At 45.6% G+C, this 16633-nt stretch overlaps 1 protein-coding gene across 1 annotated transcript in view; it reads left to right on the top strand.

Moving 5' to 3' along the window:
* The window catches only part of fbn2b (fibrillin 2b), a 207746-nt gene that overhangs the window by 57825 nt on the left and 133288 nt on the right, over nucleotides 1-16633 (top strand). Inside the window, exon 8 of the mRNA XM_041205515.1 lies at nucleotides 11724-11849. Within this exon, the coding sequence (XP_041061449.1) occupies nucleotides 11724-11849 (126 nt within the window). The remainder of the gene's footprint in view (nucleotides 1-11723; nucleotides 11850-16633) is intronic.

The following is a 16633-nucleotide window of genomic DNA, read 5'->3' as shown; positions in this document are numbered from 1 at the left end:
CATCATTTCTCCCATTTTTAGAAGAATGATGTGTTCACTGAGCTTTAAGAGCCACTGGGGGGAGAAATTTGTTTGTGCAGCGTCAGGGTTATGGGGAGAAGGAAGGAGAATGGCATTAGGTGAAATGCTTATCCGGAGTGCTGGTGCCAACGTGATCAGCTGAATGGCCTCCTTCTGCGCTGTGAGAATTCTTTTTTAATTATTCATTACCTGCTCTTGTAGCCACAGTATTTATATGGCTAGTCCAGTTCAGTTTCTAGTCAATGGAAACTCCTAGGGCAGAATTTTGCCCTTAATGGGCGGGTGAGCCCCACCGGCTCAGCAGGGGGTGGGCAGCCGATCGCCGTCGCTGAAATGGGCCCCGTCACCATTTTAAGTGGGCGGGCCACCCAACGGGAAGTGCTATGCACTTCCTGTGTGGGCGGGGGGGGGATACCCCAACTGCCAGAGTGCACTCTTTCGCAGATGGGACATGTTAATAAATATCACAGAAACTTTATTAAAGTTTTTTAAAACCGACATGAAACCTTATCCCGCCGGTGGATGAGGTTTTGTTTTTTCAGAAGCATGCTGGGGCTCCTGGCCTGCCCACCAACCTTAAGGTCAGATGGGTAGGGCCTTTAATTGATTTAACTACCCTGTCAATGGCCTCATTTGGCCATTGACAGGTCGGCAGGTAGACAGCTGATTGCGCTGTTCCCCCCCCCACCCCCCCCCCCCACTGCTATTAAGGATGGGATAGACCTCACCACCTCATTTAGTCCCGTTTTCTGCCACAGTCACTCTGGCCAATTTCATATGGAACCTCAGAGGAAAAGGCAGCTCATCATTTGTAAAGACACATTCAAAACTTAATATAACACAGATTTTACTTCAGATTCTGCCACATCTGTTTGATTGTGAATGTCTCATAGCCACCATAGTAGTTGTGGAGATGGGTAGCTCATCCAGGAATCGAGCCTGGCCAAACCCACCCATAATGTGAAGCTGCAAAGCTCATCATTAACATATGACCACAGAAAAGTCGTGGAAACAGCAGATTAACATTCAGCCTTTCTGGGCTGGAAATGTTGATTAACATCCCCTCTTCCATCATTTTTCAGGATCTGAATGTTTTGATGAAAGATCATCGATCTGGAAATTTGGATGGAATCTTCTCCCACCCAGAGCATTGGGTTTGGGAGGCGGGTCTAGCGGCAAAATGATGGGGAAAGGCTTCAATACGGAAGCCAGGGAATTTTGCCAGAGGCTGGAAGCTGTGCTTCTCGGAGGCGGACTGACAATTGAGCCTATTGAGGACCCAATTAACAGCTATCTTACTCAGGAATTGTAGGGACACACATGAATCATGGTACTTAAGAGCCTCTCCAGCTATAAGGAGGCAGGAACTGAACAGCAGGTTGCCTGGAGTTGGCATCCATAGAGGTAACAGTGTTTCAGTTCAGGAATGGTAAGAGTGATTTACTGTGGGAGTGATCAGCTAGAGACTGAGCAAAATTGGTGAGCTGATCCGGATGACACTGATTGCGTGTTTTCCCTCAGTTTTGGGAGCTTTGTGAGGAGGAGCATCAGAAAGTGAGAGGTGCAGCCAATGGGAGCAGGGCAGCAACATCCCAGAGGGTCCAGAGGATCACGAGGATGGGCACCTCCAGGGAAGCATCACTAAACACCTATGCCAACTTAGTGCCAACTTATGCCTACCACTGTCCCCCCCACCCATCACCCTTTGCCCTTATGTCCACCATGCCAACTCACCCATGGATCTATGCAGAGATGGGATAAAATAAAGTTTTATAAAATAAAGTTCTAAGTGTCTTTAGCAGACTTCATTAAGTTGAAAAAAACACATTCATAAAAACCCATTTACTATATTTACATTCCTTCAGCTACATAAAGCCTTCTAAAAACAAATATTTTATTCAAGTGCACAATCCGTATAACAAGAATTATTGGAATTCATAGTCTCACTTCAAAGAGTCTATAACCACTTTTAGCTGTCAATCAAATTGTGAACTGGCAGGCATCCTTCTGTGATATTGGGTCGTTGTGAAATTAATCATGCAGCAATAATCCAGTAATAGAAACTCTGACTTATGTTCACAGAGTAAAATAGCAAGCAATGATTTTTTTTAATGCTCCAAACATTTTTTTAGAGATTTAAAGGGCTTGATAGCTTGACAGCTCCCTTTGACAGGTGTTTTTGACAGTTCCTCTTAATAATTTTGACAGGTCCTCGTGACACTTTTGACAGTTGATTTTGACAGGTCTGTTGACAATTCTAATGAGCTTGACAGTTAATAAGTTAATGCACTTTTTACACACATTTATGCTTACTTTTAATATTTCCAATGGGCACCTTATCTCTCCCAAAGGGCACCTTACCTCACCCAAAGAATACCTGACCTCCCAAAAGAGGTCCCAGGACCATATCCAAAGGGATACCTTACTTCTCCAAAGGGATACCCCGGCTATCCAAAGAAATGCACAAAGTTTAGACCTGCTCTTACCAGGTCTACTCTGCACGCTTCAGATTTCACAGTCCTGAGACTACTAAAATCTGATTTGAGTGGAGGCAGCTGATGATTCAAATAGCCAGCTGCCTCTGTGAAACCTGCATGTGCGAAATGCAAACCAGCCCCATTCCTGCCCTCACAAAAATGGGGAATGCTGTGTTTGGGGGTGGGGCTTGCAATTTCTGGTCTCGTTCTCCATTTTGCCACAATGGAGAGGCTCTCCATCATCGTGAAAATCCAGGCCATAGCCAGCGATGCCCACATCCCATGAAAGTGTAAATATCATGACTTGACACACAGGAAACGATACTCCAATCAGCATCAACACTGATGGTAGGCACCTCCAGGGAAGCATCACTAAACTCCTATGCCAACTTAGTGCCAACTCATGCCAACCACTGTCCTTGCCACCCATCACCCTTTGCCCTTACGCCCACCATGCCAACTCACCCATGGATCCAGGCAGGGAACCATAGCCCAACAAGGGTCAATACTCGGGGAACTATATGTGGCAAGTGTTAGTGCTCAGGAAACTGTACCTAGTGAGACTTGAACTGAGGAACCTGTAATCCAGGTGCTGTACCTCAACAATAGTCAATGCCTTCTGGGAGGAGGCAGGAGAGACAATTGCAGAGGAAAGCAAGATATTTGTCCAGATGAAGATGGAGCTGGTACTGCACTAAAACTCTCCAAGTGTTGATAATTAATTATTATCTCCAACATCCACACACACACAATTGGGAAAGTTAAAATCACATTTAATTTTAGGTTCTAAATCTGCACACTGTATGTCTACCAACCTTTTGTAAATTGTTCTTTTAGGCTTAATAAATAGATGACTGTCACCTACTCCAGGACTAGAAATACATGAGAGATGGAGAATGACAGAACATTGGAGAAGGTTGGGGAATGTGGGTGCGAGGGGCGGGGTGGGGGGAGCAAGAATGTAAAACTGAAGGCAGCGATGTGGGGATAAGAGGGGAAATTTTGGAGATGAGGTTTAGAGAATGTGAGGCTGATGGACGGGGATGAGGGAAGACCCAAAACAAACTAAGAATTGGAACCAGGCAGTTAGTGTAAAGAATGAAAATGAGATAGGATTAGGGGTGGGTTGGTGGAAACAGTCTGAGGTGCGTAGACGATAATTATCTTAAAGATGCAGAATTTTTGGGGGAGTTTGGAAATGGGGAGAGAGGAAGGAAAGCAAAAGCAGCAGCAATCCAAAATATATAGCAACAGGCAGGATATTGGATTGTGGCACAGGATGTGGAAGGGAGAGTGAGGCTGGAGAGAGAGTTTGTAAGACTCAGAGATTTTAAGTATCTGTGCTTGTGGGCAAGACATAGATAGTATGTATGCATCTGAGAGAGTGAGATGTGCAAAAGAGTGACAGAGGCAAATGTTGCATTTGGAACTGACTGGAATGATCTGATCCAGTAACTAAGACAATGATGTTGTTTCCAGGGCTTCAGCATGTTATTAGTCTTATCTCCATATTTTACCTATGTTACAACAGCCACTAAAGTGAATCATTGATTGATGAAGCACTGTGGCATGGGCTGAATTTTGCCGTCGGTGAGCAGGGGGCGGGGCCTGCTCGCCGACGCGGGATGATGTTGGGCGGAACTCCCGACATCATCCCGGCCCATTTAAATTTTCAGGGAGGCAGGCCCGCAGCAAAATCGGCTGTGGGCCCTCCGACCTGTCAATGGCCAATTGAAGCCATTGACAGGATCATTTAAACAATTAAAAGACCTGCCCGTCCAACCTTAAGGTTGGCGGGGAGGCCAGGAGTCCCGGCGGGAACTCGTTAAAACATGAAACCTCATCCACCGGCGGGATGAGGTTTCATGTAGGGTTTTAAAAAGTTTAATAAAGTTACTGTGTAAATTATGAACATGTCCCACCTCATGTGACATTGTCACGTGAGGGGGACATGTTAGGGAAGTGTTTTTTCTATTTTTCAAAGTGTAAGCGATCCCCTGAGGCAGCACTTAGCCTCAGGGAGATGTGCGCTCTATCGTGCGCATACGCGAAAAAGCACACTCTCGCTTTTAGGGAATCCCCCCCCCCCCAATCCCCGCCCGCACAGGAAGTGCATAGCGCTTCCTGCCGGACGTCATGCTGGGCGGGCCGTAATTGGCCCGCCCATGTAAAACGGAGGTGGAGCCCGCTTCTCCGGCAGGGATCGGCTCCCCATCTGCCGGAGATTAGGTCGGGCCTGCCCGCCCAACAGGCAGAAATTTCTGCCCCATGTGTTTGACAGTGTCTGACCAAGCTATGTGAATGCTTTCTGTCCCCTTCTCTTTTTCCTTGGAGAGGGAAGTGGGTAAGTGGCTTTCTGGTGTCAGTGCTATTTGTGCCAAGATACTAGGAGAAACAGTACAGTATAGTCTCTGACACAACTGAATACCCAGTCTCCTTTTGTAATCTCAGCTGTTTCCAGAGCAGTTTTATCCACAGTAATGTGTGGCCCATTCTTACATGTGCATTTGGTTCAATTAATAGCATGTTCACACTGAGTCAGAAGATAGTGGGCTTAAGTCTCCATTAAATCTTGACCAGCTAATCCAGACCATGTCTGTCTGTTTGGATGGGTGTAGAACATTCTCTGGCACCATTTGAAGAAGAGTATGGAGTTCTTCTGATGTCCTAGCCAACAATCCTCCCTCATGAAACACCACCAAAAATACTTAAGTCTTATATATATAATATATATACACACACAAGCACATAGACATCTAAATTTGTTCTCTCTTATCATTTGGTTTGGTTTCCATGACAGTAGCTAAGAATTACCTTGATAATTGGTGAGCCAAATAGTGGTGGGAGAGGGGAACTGTCTATCTGATTGCTAGTGAGGTTCCTGAAAATTTAGGTTAAAGGACTATATTTTGAGTGTCCCTCGTTGTCACACCTAGCATATTTGAAGAAGTTGCATGTAGGAATCCCAATTTAGCTCATCATGGTAAGATTAGTGCATGCTGAGCAATGAATTATTGAATGGGACCACTTAGGCAAACAATGAATAGCAGATTAACATGTGAAAATAAGAGTCTGGACGAGAAATTGTAACAGCAACAAATGGTTCAAGAGGAGCCAAAATGCTGAGAGTCTCCAGCAGCTTTAAAGACTGAGGGGTCATTGTGGGCAGGAGGGGGTGTGAAGAGAAATGGGGACACACACACAGTCAGTCCCTTAAGTGGACAATACGTGGAATGTGATGATGTTTGTATTGGCTTTGACCGGAGATGATATCTGTGTGGACCAGGCTCTGGCAAAGGAGCAAAGAGATGATTGGAATCAGTTCCAATTTAGCTAAATGATCAGGGGGAAAAAAAGTACATTTTTTTTGGCATTTGGCCAAAAATTACGTCAACAGCAAGAACAAATGTATCAGGCATGCCAGGCTGCTAGGAACGGGATATTTTGAAAGCTCTGATTAAAAACGTTTGTTTGTGAAAGTTTGCCGTGGTGATTAAAAGCACAGTCACTTTAGGGAATACTCGTATAATTCTACAAATTATATCAAATGTCCATCATTTAGAATTGGAGTTGGGTGATTGACATCTGCTCTCTTGAGCTTTGAGTGATATTTAAAACATATGCACATGCCCAAACACTGCAGGCATGAAGAACACTGCTGGGATCATTGCATCATCACAAACCCAGCACATGCCTTTAAGACAAAGCCTTTCTGGAGGGTGAAACATTTTCATGGGAAAGCTCAGTTTTTCTCAGCAGTCAACTTGATTGTAAAACAAAATACAAAGCTCATACAGATTTCATCTGGAATACTGTGTTCAGTCTTGAGCACAAAAACTTGCGTTAGAGGTACTTAGCAGATTCACCAGAATGATACCAGGACTTAAAGCGGTTAAATTTATGATTGCATAATCTTGGCTTGTATTCCTTTCAGTTTAGATGATTGAGCTGTGATTAAGTCAAGGTGCTCAAAATTATAAAAGGATTTGATACTGCGGATGCAAAGATCGGGATTTTCCGACCACATCATGCTGGGATCTGCCGCGGAGTTTGTAACAGGCCAACCAAAAGCCCGTTGACTGTTGGAGGGACCGGAAGGTCCCGGCTGCAGGCAGGGCCAGAAAATCCCAGCCAAAGGAACAATTTTCTGTGGTAAGCAACCCAGAATAAGGAGGCATAATCTTAAAATTAGAGCAAGACCATTAGGACTGAAGTGAGGAAGCACTTCCTCACACAGGGGATGGTGGAAATCTAGGCAGTACTGCGGATACTGGGTCAATTCAAATTTTCAAGACTGAAATTGTTAAATTTTTGCTCAGTAAGGTTCCAAGGGATATGAAACAAACGAAGGTAAGTGCACTTGAAGTAAGAACAGCCAAGATATAACAGTGCAAAAGGCTCAATGGGCTAAATGGTCTAATCGTGTCCTCTGCCCATAAATATCTATAAGAATATAAGAAATAAGAGCAGGAGCAGGCCATTCGGCCCCTCGAGCCTGCCCCGCCATTCAATAAGATCACGGCTGATCCGCTCCAGGCCTCAACTCTTCTTTTGTGCCAGCTCCTCATAATCCTTAACTCCCCGATATTTCAAAAATCTATCTATAAGGACATAAGAAATCTACTCTACCTTTTTATATTTCATTACCTTTTACGTTAAGCTGTTTTCATATTGCAGCTGAAACTCCAGAGAGTGACACTTGAGCAGAGACTCCAAACCCTATTTTGAGATTCTCTTTACCAACTTGCTGCCAGCCCTATTGGTCTCACTGAGGCACCAGTGGGTAGGAGGCTGGTGTTTGCATTTTTGGGAGGCCTGAAAATTTTGGTTAACGATGTGGAATTTACTTGTTCCATGTTCAATTTGTGGCCCTGGCAGAAAGAGGCTCTCACACTGCATCATGGACACAACAGTAACTCGAGAGCAGGAAATTACCAGCAAACATTGAAAGTAGGATCTTTCAAGGAAATATCCAGCACTATAGTCAATCAAGAATTTGCATGTTTTGATGCTGCTAGACTTGCTCTCCCAGCACTCTCATGGAACAGGAGTCTCTGCATGCATGGATCATCTGCAAAACATCGCCTGTTCACCTCTTTTTGCAGATACAGGCGCGAGGGCATGCACGGGTGAGCACAAAGGCATATTTTTGTAACTGGGCTGGTGTGACCTCCTTTGGCTGTTCATCGTCACCTTGAAAATACCTTCGGTCTTAAAGTGTTCAACAGTGAATTGGAGTAACTTGTGTTTATATAGAAACCAGAACGCAGATTGGCATTCCCTTCTATGCCTTGTGTTCTCTGCTCATTGCTTCAGTTCAAGATTAAATGGATGATGAAGTGACACTTTGGGAGGAATTTAATGTCCAGCCCTGAGGTGAGTTTGTTGGCAGGGGTGGGGGGGGGGGGGGGCCATATAATCGGACAGGAGGATGGCAGGTGGGATCCCGATGTGCTTCTGCCTCTGTCCTGATTAAGCCCAAGGTGAGAAGGTTCTTGGATGATTTTCCCACCCTTCCACCAAGTGAGGTCCTTGAGCAATTAATGCCCACTTAAGGGCCTTATCCCGCTGCCTCAGGTGGAGGACCCGCCATGTGGAAAGCCTGAGAAAGCACACTCTAATTGGGTTGCATACAGACTTCCAGGGGAGGGGCCCCTTATTCAAAAGCACTGAGTGCCTGATTGAGGGACCTGGCCTTTGGGAAAGGGGTGGAGGCCACTGCGAGCCATCCCCCTGCTTTTGCTGCCAACCTCCCATCCCGCAAACCCCATCTCGCAATCCCATCCCACAATCACTCACCTGTTGCCTGGGCCCCTTGGTGATCCTGCACCTTGGGTGTGCGTGTTGCTGGAAGCTGCTTGGCCGACAACCCACAGCTGCTTGGCCGATAACTCTCGGGGAGCAAGATTTCTGCCCCTGGGGTCCTTGATCCTGGGAAAGCCCCACTGCTGCCCAGTTAAGTGCCCGATTGGCACGTAATTCAGCTGGCCTTCCCAAAAGGAGGCAACACAGGGCTCTCGCCGGCTCTCCAGCTGCTAGGCGAGACTCCCATCATCTCCACCATTAAATACTGTCCTGTATCACGCTCTGAAGAGCATTAGGTGGAATAATGATCATCAGGAGGATAAAGAATAAGTGGAGAACAGTGGAAGAGAGTGTAGAATGTAGTTTGGGGCTATTGGGGAGATATGGGAATGGAGGATGAGGGAGTTTGGGGTTATGGGCTGAGGGGAATAGGGTGAGTGTGAGTCCCAGCATTTCCAGTGAAGTTGGGGGAAACAGCAGAAACATGGGGAGTGGGAGCAATGCTGAGAAAGGAATAGCCAACGTAGGAGTGAGAGAATATAAGAAATTTGTGGACATTGCTGTGGGTAAATGGTGAAAGATTGTTTTGACTGCTGGGTGAATCAGGAACATGAGGACAGAAAATGAAGATTTTCACTGGAAGAACCGAGAGGGAAGAAATAAGGAAGGCTTTTGAACTGAGGCTATTTGTCCATGGGATTCTTCACGAATGGCAGGAGCTAGGGTGTAATTCGATACGGAATGGGATAAATATTTGAACTGGAGAATGGAGTTATAGGAGAGAGCACCATTGCCATCACAGGCACCAGGGGCCAAATAGCTTTTTCTAATCAGTTCATAAACACACTCCTTTGTTGAGTCTGAGTCCAGGCAGCGGTTAAGAAATGTTGGTGCTGAGCTGAGCTTAGGATTTTGGGGCCCGTGTAAGGTGCCCCAGATACTGAATCTGCTACCCTTTGTGTGAACTCTTGTTTCAGTTCAGTATGTGCTTGCTGGTTTTGACATTCAAAGTCCAAGCCCTGAATTTTCACAACAGAGAGCTTCTCTGTCATTGCGATAATGGCAGAAGAGGCTGAAATATGGAAGTTGCATCCCCAAACCCAGCCATTTTTGCAGGGGCAGGAACAGGGACCTGGGTCGGGATTTGCGCATACACGTTTCCCGGAGTCAGCTGCTGTTTTATCTAGTTCCATTAGCCAGGAGTGGGAAACATGACATGTGCAGATATTAGACCTGTTAGAAACAGATCTAAACCTGAGGAGTCCTTTGTAGAGCTGGGGTACCCTTTTGGAGAGGTACGGTACCCCTTTGGATAGGGTCCCAGGACATCTTTGAGAGAGGTAGGGTGCCCTTTGAGAGGTAAGGTGCCCTTTGGGATTGTTAAAAGTGGATGTGAAGTCATTGGAACTGTCAATTGAGCTGTGAAAAGGAACTGTCAAGAGGAACTGTCAAAAATGTCCAAACTGTCAAAAGCACCTGTCAAAAGTGTCAAGAGGAACTGCCAAGCTGTCAAGGCATTCAAAATTCCTGTCCTTTAAATCTGGACACTTAGAACTTTGTTTTATTTAATCTCAGCATGGTTTCTGAGATCTACTCATGGAAGATACTGGGTGAGCTAGTATGGTAGGTGTAAGAGCAAAGGGTGATGGAGGGGGGCATGGGTTGGCATAAATTGGCACATGGGCTAGAAGGGGCTGGGGGTTGCTGGTGAAGGGTTTGCATGGAGGGTATGTGGGATTATGGGGATGGGTGGAGGGGCATATGTTGGCATGGAAGGTATGAGGGCCATAGGGACTTGGTAGGGGACATGAGGTGACATGGGTTAGCATGGATGGAGCATTGGGAGTGTTTGGGCATGAGGGATGGAGGGCCATTTTTTGTTCTAATGCCCTTTTTCAAATCTTTGACAAAGCGCTGTGCATTGAGGCAGGCCTTGCGCCCAGCCCACCTCCGCACCAGCAGCCTCTGCACTTATTCTTGCCCAAATCCCAGAGGACTTTGCTACCAAGGAATGAAAATATCAACTTCTGGGGCACTTTTTCCCAGGTCAGGTTTGTGGAGCTGGGAAATGCCCTGACTTTGCGCTCCCAACCCAGAAGCAAAAATTCAGTCCCAAGTACAGATTGACGCTGACTGAGGCTCCCAGCTCAGAGTTGTCATTTTTATATACAACCCAAATCCAATGAGAAATAGCATTGCATCTGTGCAGTGCAAAGGGATTCTGGTTGTAGTTACAGTGTACATATATCGGTGGGGTGTAGGATTACATACTAACTAAAGATAGGATATCAGGGCATTACACCTAATACTACCAGTTATAGAATATCAGTGAGTTATTGCCATTACTGTTAGTTATGAAGGGCAACTGAGTGTTACTAATATTATTATTAATCTGCAATTTCAGTGAGTTACAATTCATTACTGGTAATCAAAGTTCCTCCCATCCTTGGTTTCCCTCCTGCAAATTCCTGACCCATATTTGGTATTCCCTCTTTCCCATCCTTATTTCCCAGTCCTCAATTTCCCCTCTTCACCTGCTCATGGTTGGCCTGTAAGTCCAGTATTCATTTAACCACTTGTGCCTTTGAATACTTCATAAACCATGTTGACCAGCACAATTCATGTTAAGTTTGAGGATCTTTTTCAAAATTATCTTCCTCCCAACATTACAGTACAGCCTTGTTGCCTTGAACATTGCTTATCGGGTAAATGGGTATTTTGTAACATTGTATTATATTGTTTTATTCTATTTTTAATAAAGTGGGTGAGCGCAAATTGAGTGAATGATAAGAGTATGTGACTGTGAGAGTGGGATTGAATGTGGTTTGTGTTTGATGATGGTGCGAGGGTGAGAATAAGGGGATGAGGATGAACATGTGACTGGGAGAGTGGATGACATGGATAAATGTGTGTGTGTGTGTGATGTTTACGTGCGAATGAAAAAAAGTAAGGGTGTATCTGTCTGTGACAATTACAATCAACAGAAGCAAAAATTGATTCCTACTGTTGTGCAAGTGTTACTCTGAAGTAAGGGTGTTTCATTGATCATTTGTTGATGACCTGATGCTGTCCTGACAGAATACAAGTAGATCACTAGGAGGCACACCAACTAGTCCATGGAGAATTGGCCACATCACTGTCACCTCCTTGATGTTACAGTTGAAGTTCTGGCTTCTCTTGGTGTGGAATGACAGGTTTGAACTTTCACCCCACTGACCCGCAGTGCACCAACACCCAGAATTTCTATATTTTTGTAGAGTTTCTTTAACAAAATACCAAGCAGTTTGACATGCTGGTACAGTTTGAAATGGTTCAGTGACATTCAAGGTCTTTAAATTAATGTTCAATGCCCTTGACCTTTAGTCAACAATTTTCCAGTTCTTCTTCCATATTTTGATTTTTCTGTCTTTCACCTTCCAGATATTGATGAATGCAGCACCATTTCTGGAGTCTGTGATGGGGGTGAATGTTCAAATACAATTGGTAGCTACATCTGCACCTGTCCACGCGAGTTCGTCACGAGCCTGGACGGCTCCAGGTGTATTGGTAAGTCTGACAGATCTTTCAATAAAAAAAGGAGCCAGTAATTGTAGCGAGCCCATCATGGTAGAGAGTAAGTCATTGTAGGAAATAAATCACTATAGGGAGCCAATCAGTGTAGAGAACCAATCACAATAAGTAGCCAATCACTGTAGGAAGCCAATGACTTTTGGAAACCATCCCTGTCGGGACTAAACACTGTTAGGAGCCAATACTGTGAGGAACCGATCACCGTAGGGAACCAGTCATTGGCCCCTGTGCTCAAATATTTGTACATTCTCCATTCCTGCTTAAACTGCAAGTGTTAACTTACCAAAAGTGAACCCTTTGACTCAGTCATTTCTAACTCCAGGGTTTCAGTGTTCTGCATTGTTTAAAGACTTTGACTCAACGTATGTTCTCTTTTTAAACCTGGTGATTGAGCCTGTAGTTGCTAACACTCCTCAGGAAACACACTGTGCCAATGAAAGAGTCGAAACTTTCCAACATGATTATTTCAAAGTAAGCCAAAATCCAAATTCTTTACAGGTTTGAGTTTGGATAAGGCTTTTGTTCCAAATATTTCTGCGAGTGTTGGAATGGGAGTTTGGAGCTGAGCCTGGCTTTGAAAAGGTACCAGTGATGTGAGTGGTTAGGGACTGTAATAACTCATTCCTTTTCCACCACACAGACCACTCTTTGTTACACTTTACAAAAGTCAAATTCCAAATCAAAGACTCAGTTTATGTACAGAGCTGATTATCCAACTGACCCTGCCGCCTTGCCCCCAGGACAGTGCCACATCAAGAATGGGGGAGGAGACGATGTTGATCAGGAAATAGGAGCTTGTGATGACAAATTTAAAAGCCTATGGATTCCAGCATTGAGGAGATCCTGTTGGAGTGATTGTTGATATTTTGATGTTAAATATTATTACACATGTACTTTCTCTCCCCTCATCAGAAGACACTATCTCTCACTGGGGTACTGTTCCCTGGGCACTGACTGTTGCTGGGGTATGGTTCCATAGGCATTGGTTTAGCTCATGTACGGCTCCCTGGATATGGTCTCTTGCTGGGGTGTGGGTCCCTGGAAAGGGCCTCTTGCTGGAGTACATTTTCCTGGGCATGGTCTCTTGCTGGGGCACAGGATCCTGGATATGGCCTCTTGCTGGGGTACAGGGCCCTGGATATGGCCTCTTGCTGGGGTACAGGGCCCTGGATATGGTTCCTTGCTGGGTATAGGGCCCTGGATGTTGCCTCTTGTTGGGGTACAGGGCCCTGGATATGGCCGAATGCTGGGGTTCAGGACCCTGGATATGGCCCCTTACTTTTTTTCATGTGATAAGTCATTTTACTTTAGTTATGTAAGCCTTATCATCAAATAAATGACTGTTCCCATAACTGTGAGCCATCATTTGAAAGGTCAGGTTCCTGATAATTTACAGTTTAACCGTTGGACAGGGTTGTGGAATAAAACAAAGAGTTAGGGATGTCCAAGAGCTGATGCTGCTACTTCTTGGGCAGGGCAATTTTGAAGAGTTTGTACACAACATAGGCTGTACCCGTAACAGTGAGGCCTAATGGTTAGCCTGCAGAGCACAGCATCCATCACACCGCCATTTAAGTGGACCGGCATCCCATTGTCCACCTGGGACATCTTCTGCTTCTCAAGAACCCTATTATCCACTCACCTGCAGACTGCAGTACTGAAAGTTCGCTGTGAAAGCTGCTGAGAGGCCCACATGCCCCACAATCCCAGGCCGCTCATGTCGCTAGTGCACAAAACCCTGGATATGGACTTCTGTTGGGGTACAGGGCCCTGAATATGGCTGAATGCTGAGGTACAGGATCCTGGATATGGCCTCTTGCGGGGTACAGGGCCCTGGATATAGCCCCTTGCTGGTGTACACGACTCTGGATATGGACTCTTGCTGGGGTACAGGGCCTTGGATATGGCCCCTTGCTGAGGTACACGACCCTGGATATGACCTCTTACTGGTGTACAGGGCCCTGGATATGGCCAAATGCTGAGGTACAGGATCTTGGATATGGCCTCTTACTGGAGTACAGTTACCTGGATATGGACGAATGCGGAGGTGCAGTTTCCTGGTAAGGCCTATTGCTGGGGTTCAGGACCTTGGATATGGCTTCTTGCTGGGATATAGGGCCCTGAATAAGGCCTCTTGCTGGAGTACAGGACCTTGTCTATGGCCTCTTGCTGGGATGCAGGGCCCTGGATATAGACTCTTGCTGGGGTGCAGGACCCTGGATACATTCCCTTGCTGGGCTATAGGGTCCTAGATATGGCCTCTTGTTGGAGGGGCAGTTCCCAAGTCACTGACTCACACCGCTTGCTTAATGCTCATGCCAGCATAAGCTTTAGTAGCTGGTCTTGACCTAGGAGATTGGACAGTTACTGCTGGTTACTTTGGGAGTCACAGCCAAACCTGGTCCTGTCCTGAATTGGTATCCACACGCATCTGATTTGTGTGAATGCAAGTCCCTAGACAATGATGAAGGGAAACCCCAGCTGATTTCTCTAAGCTTGGAGCAGGTTCAGGATTCCAAGTGCTAGAGCCTTAAAAGACAAAGCAAGAACTTGTCCAGCAAAAGAATGAATGTCCTGAGCAGCTTGGCCATGACTATGGGCTGCACAACATCAAACGCAGTTTGTCTAGAGTCAAAATGCCATGTGAAGTTTCACTCTGAGCTTCATTCTTTGTTCAAGATGGGGTGTCAGTACTTTCATCTGAGCCAGCCTATCAAAAATTACACACATCAGTACCTCTGCTGTTCCCATAAACTAACAGTGTGTGTGTCTGTAATCCATCAGCAAACAATATCCTCAGAACCCTTGGAGATTCTTATGTCAACTTAAATGTGCAATACCACAGAGTTCATGAAACGAAACAAAATCTTTTTTTTTTAAATGCTTCAGGAGCTGTAACAATTACTTGTTACCAGATGTCTCAGTCCAAGAGGATATTTTTTGAACAAAGGCAAAATAGTGCAGATGCTGCAAACCAGAAATATAACCAGAAGAATATTTAGGAGCTGGGGTGGAGAGATTTGTCAATCACTCATCATCACATCTCTCTATATATTGGGAATTCATCATCCTGAGCATGAGTAACAAATGTGAACATGAATGAAGCCCTCGTACAATAAAGCTGAGCTTTTATTGAATCTGGTGTCACTTCTCACAATGAGAAATAAACAACAACAGAAGGGATAAAAACAAAAAAACTGCGGATGCTGGAAATCCAAAACAAAAACAGAATTACCTGGAAAAACTCAGCAGGTCTGGCAGCATCGGCGGAGAAGAAAAGAGTTGACGTTTCGAGTCCTTATGACCCTTCGACAGAACTTGAGTTCGAGTCCAGGAAAGAGCTGAAATATAAGCTGGTTTAAGGTGTGTGTGTGGGGGGTGGAGAGATAGAGAGACAGAGAGGTGGAGGGGGGTGGTGTGGTTGTAGGGACAAACAAGCAGTGATAGAAGCAGATCATCAAAAGATGTCAACGACAATAGTACAATAGAACACATAGGTGTTAAAGTTAAAGTTGGTGATATTATCTAAACGAATGTGCTAATTAAGAATGGATGGTAGGGCACTCGAGGTATAGCTCTAGTGGGGTTTTTTTTATAATGGAAATAGGTGGGAAAAGGAAAATCTTTATAATTTATTGGAAAAAAAAAGGAAGGAGGAAACAGAAAGGGGGTGGGGATGGGGGAGGGAGCTCACGACCTAAAGTTGTTGAATTCAATATTCAGTCCTTAACCGAGGTTTTCCACCCACGGTCGTTGACAGGGCCCTCAACCGTGTCCGGCCCATCTCCCGCGCATCCGCCCTCACGCCTTCTCCTCCCTCCCAGAAACATGATAGGGTCCCCCTTGTCCTCACTTATCACCCCACCAGCCTCCGCATTCAAAGGATCATCCTCCGCCATTTCCGCCAACTCCAGCATGATGCCACCACCAAACACATCTTCCCTTCACCCCCCTTATCGGCATTCCGTAGGGATCGCTCGCTCCGGGACACCCTGGTCCACTCCTCCATCACCCCCTACTCCTCAACCCCCTCCTATGGCACAACCCCATGCCCACGCAAAAGATGCAACACCTGCCCCTTCACTTCCTCTCTCCTCACCGTCCAAGGACCCAAACACTCCTTTCAAGTGAAGCAGCATTTCACTTGCATTTCCCCCAACTTAGTCTACTGCATTCGTTGCTCCCAGTGTGGTCTCCTCTACATTGGAGAGACCAAACGTAAACTGGGCGACCGCTTTGCAGAACACCTGCGGTCTGTCCGCAAGAATGACCCAAACCTCCCTGTCACTTGCCATTTTAACACTCCACCCTGCTCTCTTGCCCACATGTCTGTCCTTGGCTTGCTGCATTGTTCCAGTGAAGCCCAACGCAAACTGGAGGAACAACACCTCATCTTCCGACTAGGGACTTTACAGCCTTCCGGACTGAATATTGAATTCAACAACTTTAGGTCGTGAGCTCCCTCCCCCATCCCCACCCCCTTTCTGTTTCCTCCTTCCTTTTTTTTTTCCAATAAATTATAAAGATTTTCCTTTTCCCACCTATTTCCATTATAAAAAAAACCCCACTAGAGCTATACCTTGAGTGCCCTACCATCCATTCTTAATTAGAACATTCGTTTAGATAATATCACCAACTTTAACTTTAACACCTATGTGTTCTATTGTACTATTGTCGTTGACATCTTTTGATGATCTGCTTCTATCACTGCTTGTTTGTCCCTACAACCACACCCCCCACCTCCACCTCTCTGTCTCTCT

Source organism: Carcharodon carcharias, chromosome 14, assembly GCF_017639515.1.
Source record: "Carcharodon carcharias isolate sCarCar2 chromosome 14, sCarCar2.pri, whole genome shotgun sequence".
In the NCBI taxonomy this organism is placed as follows: Eukaryota; Metazoa; Chordata; class Chondrichthyes; order Lamniformes; family Lamnidae; genus Carcharodon; species Carcharodon carcharias.
Note: the sequence above shows the minus strand (reverse complement) of the source record. Positions and strands in the feature narration are given on the sequence as shown.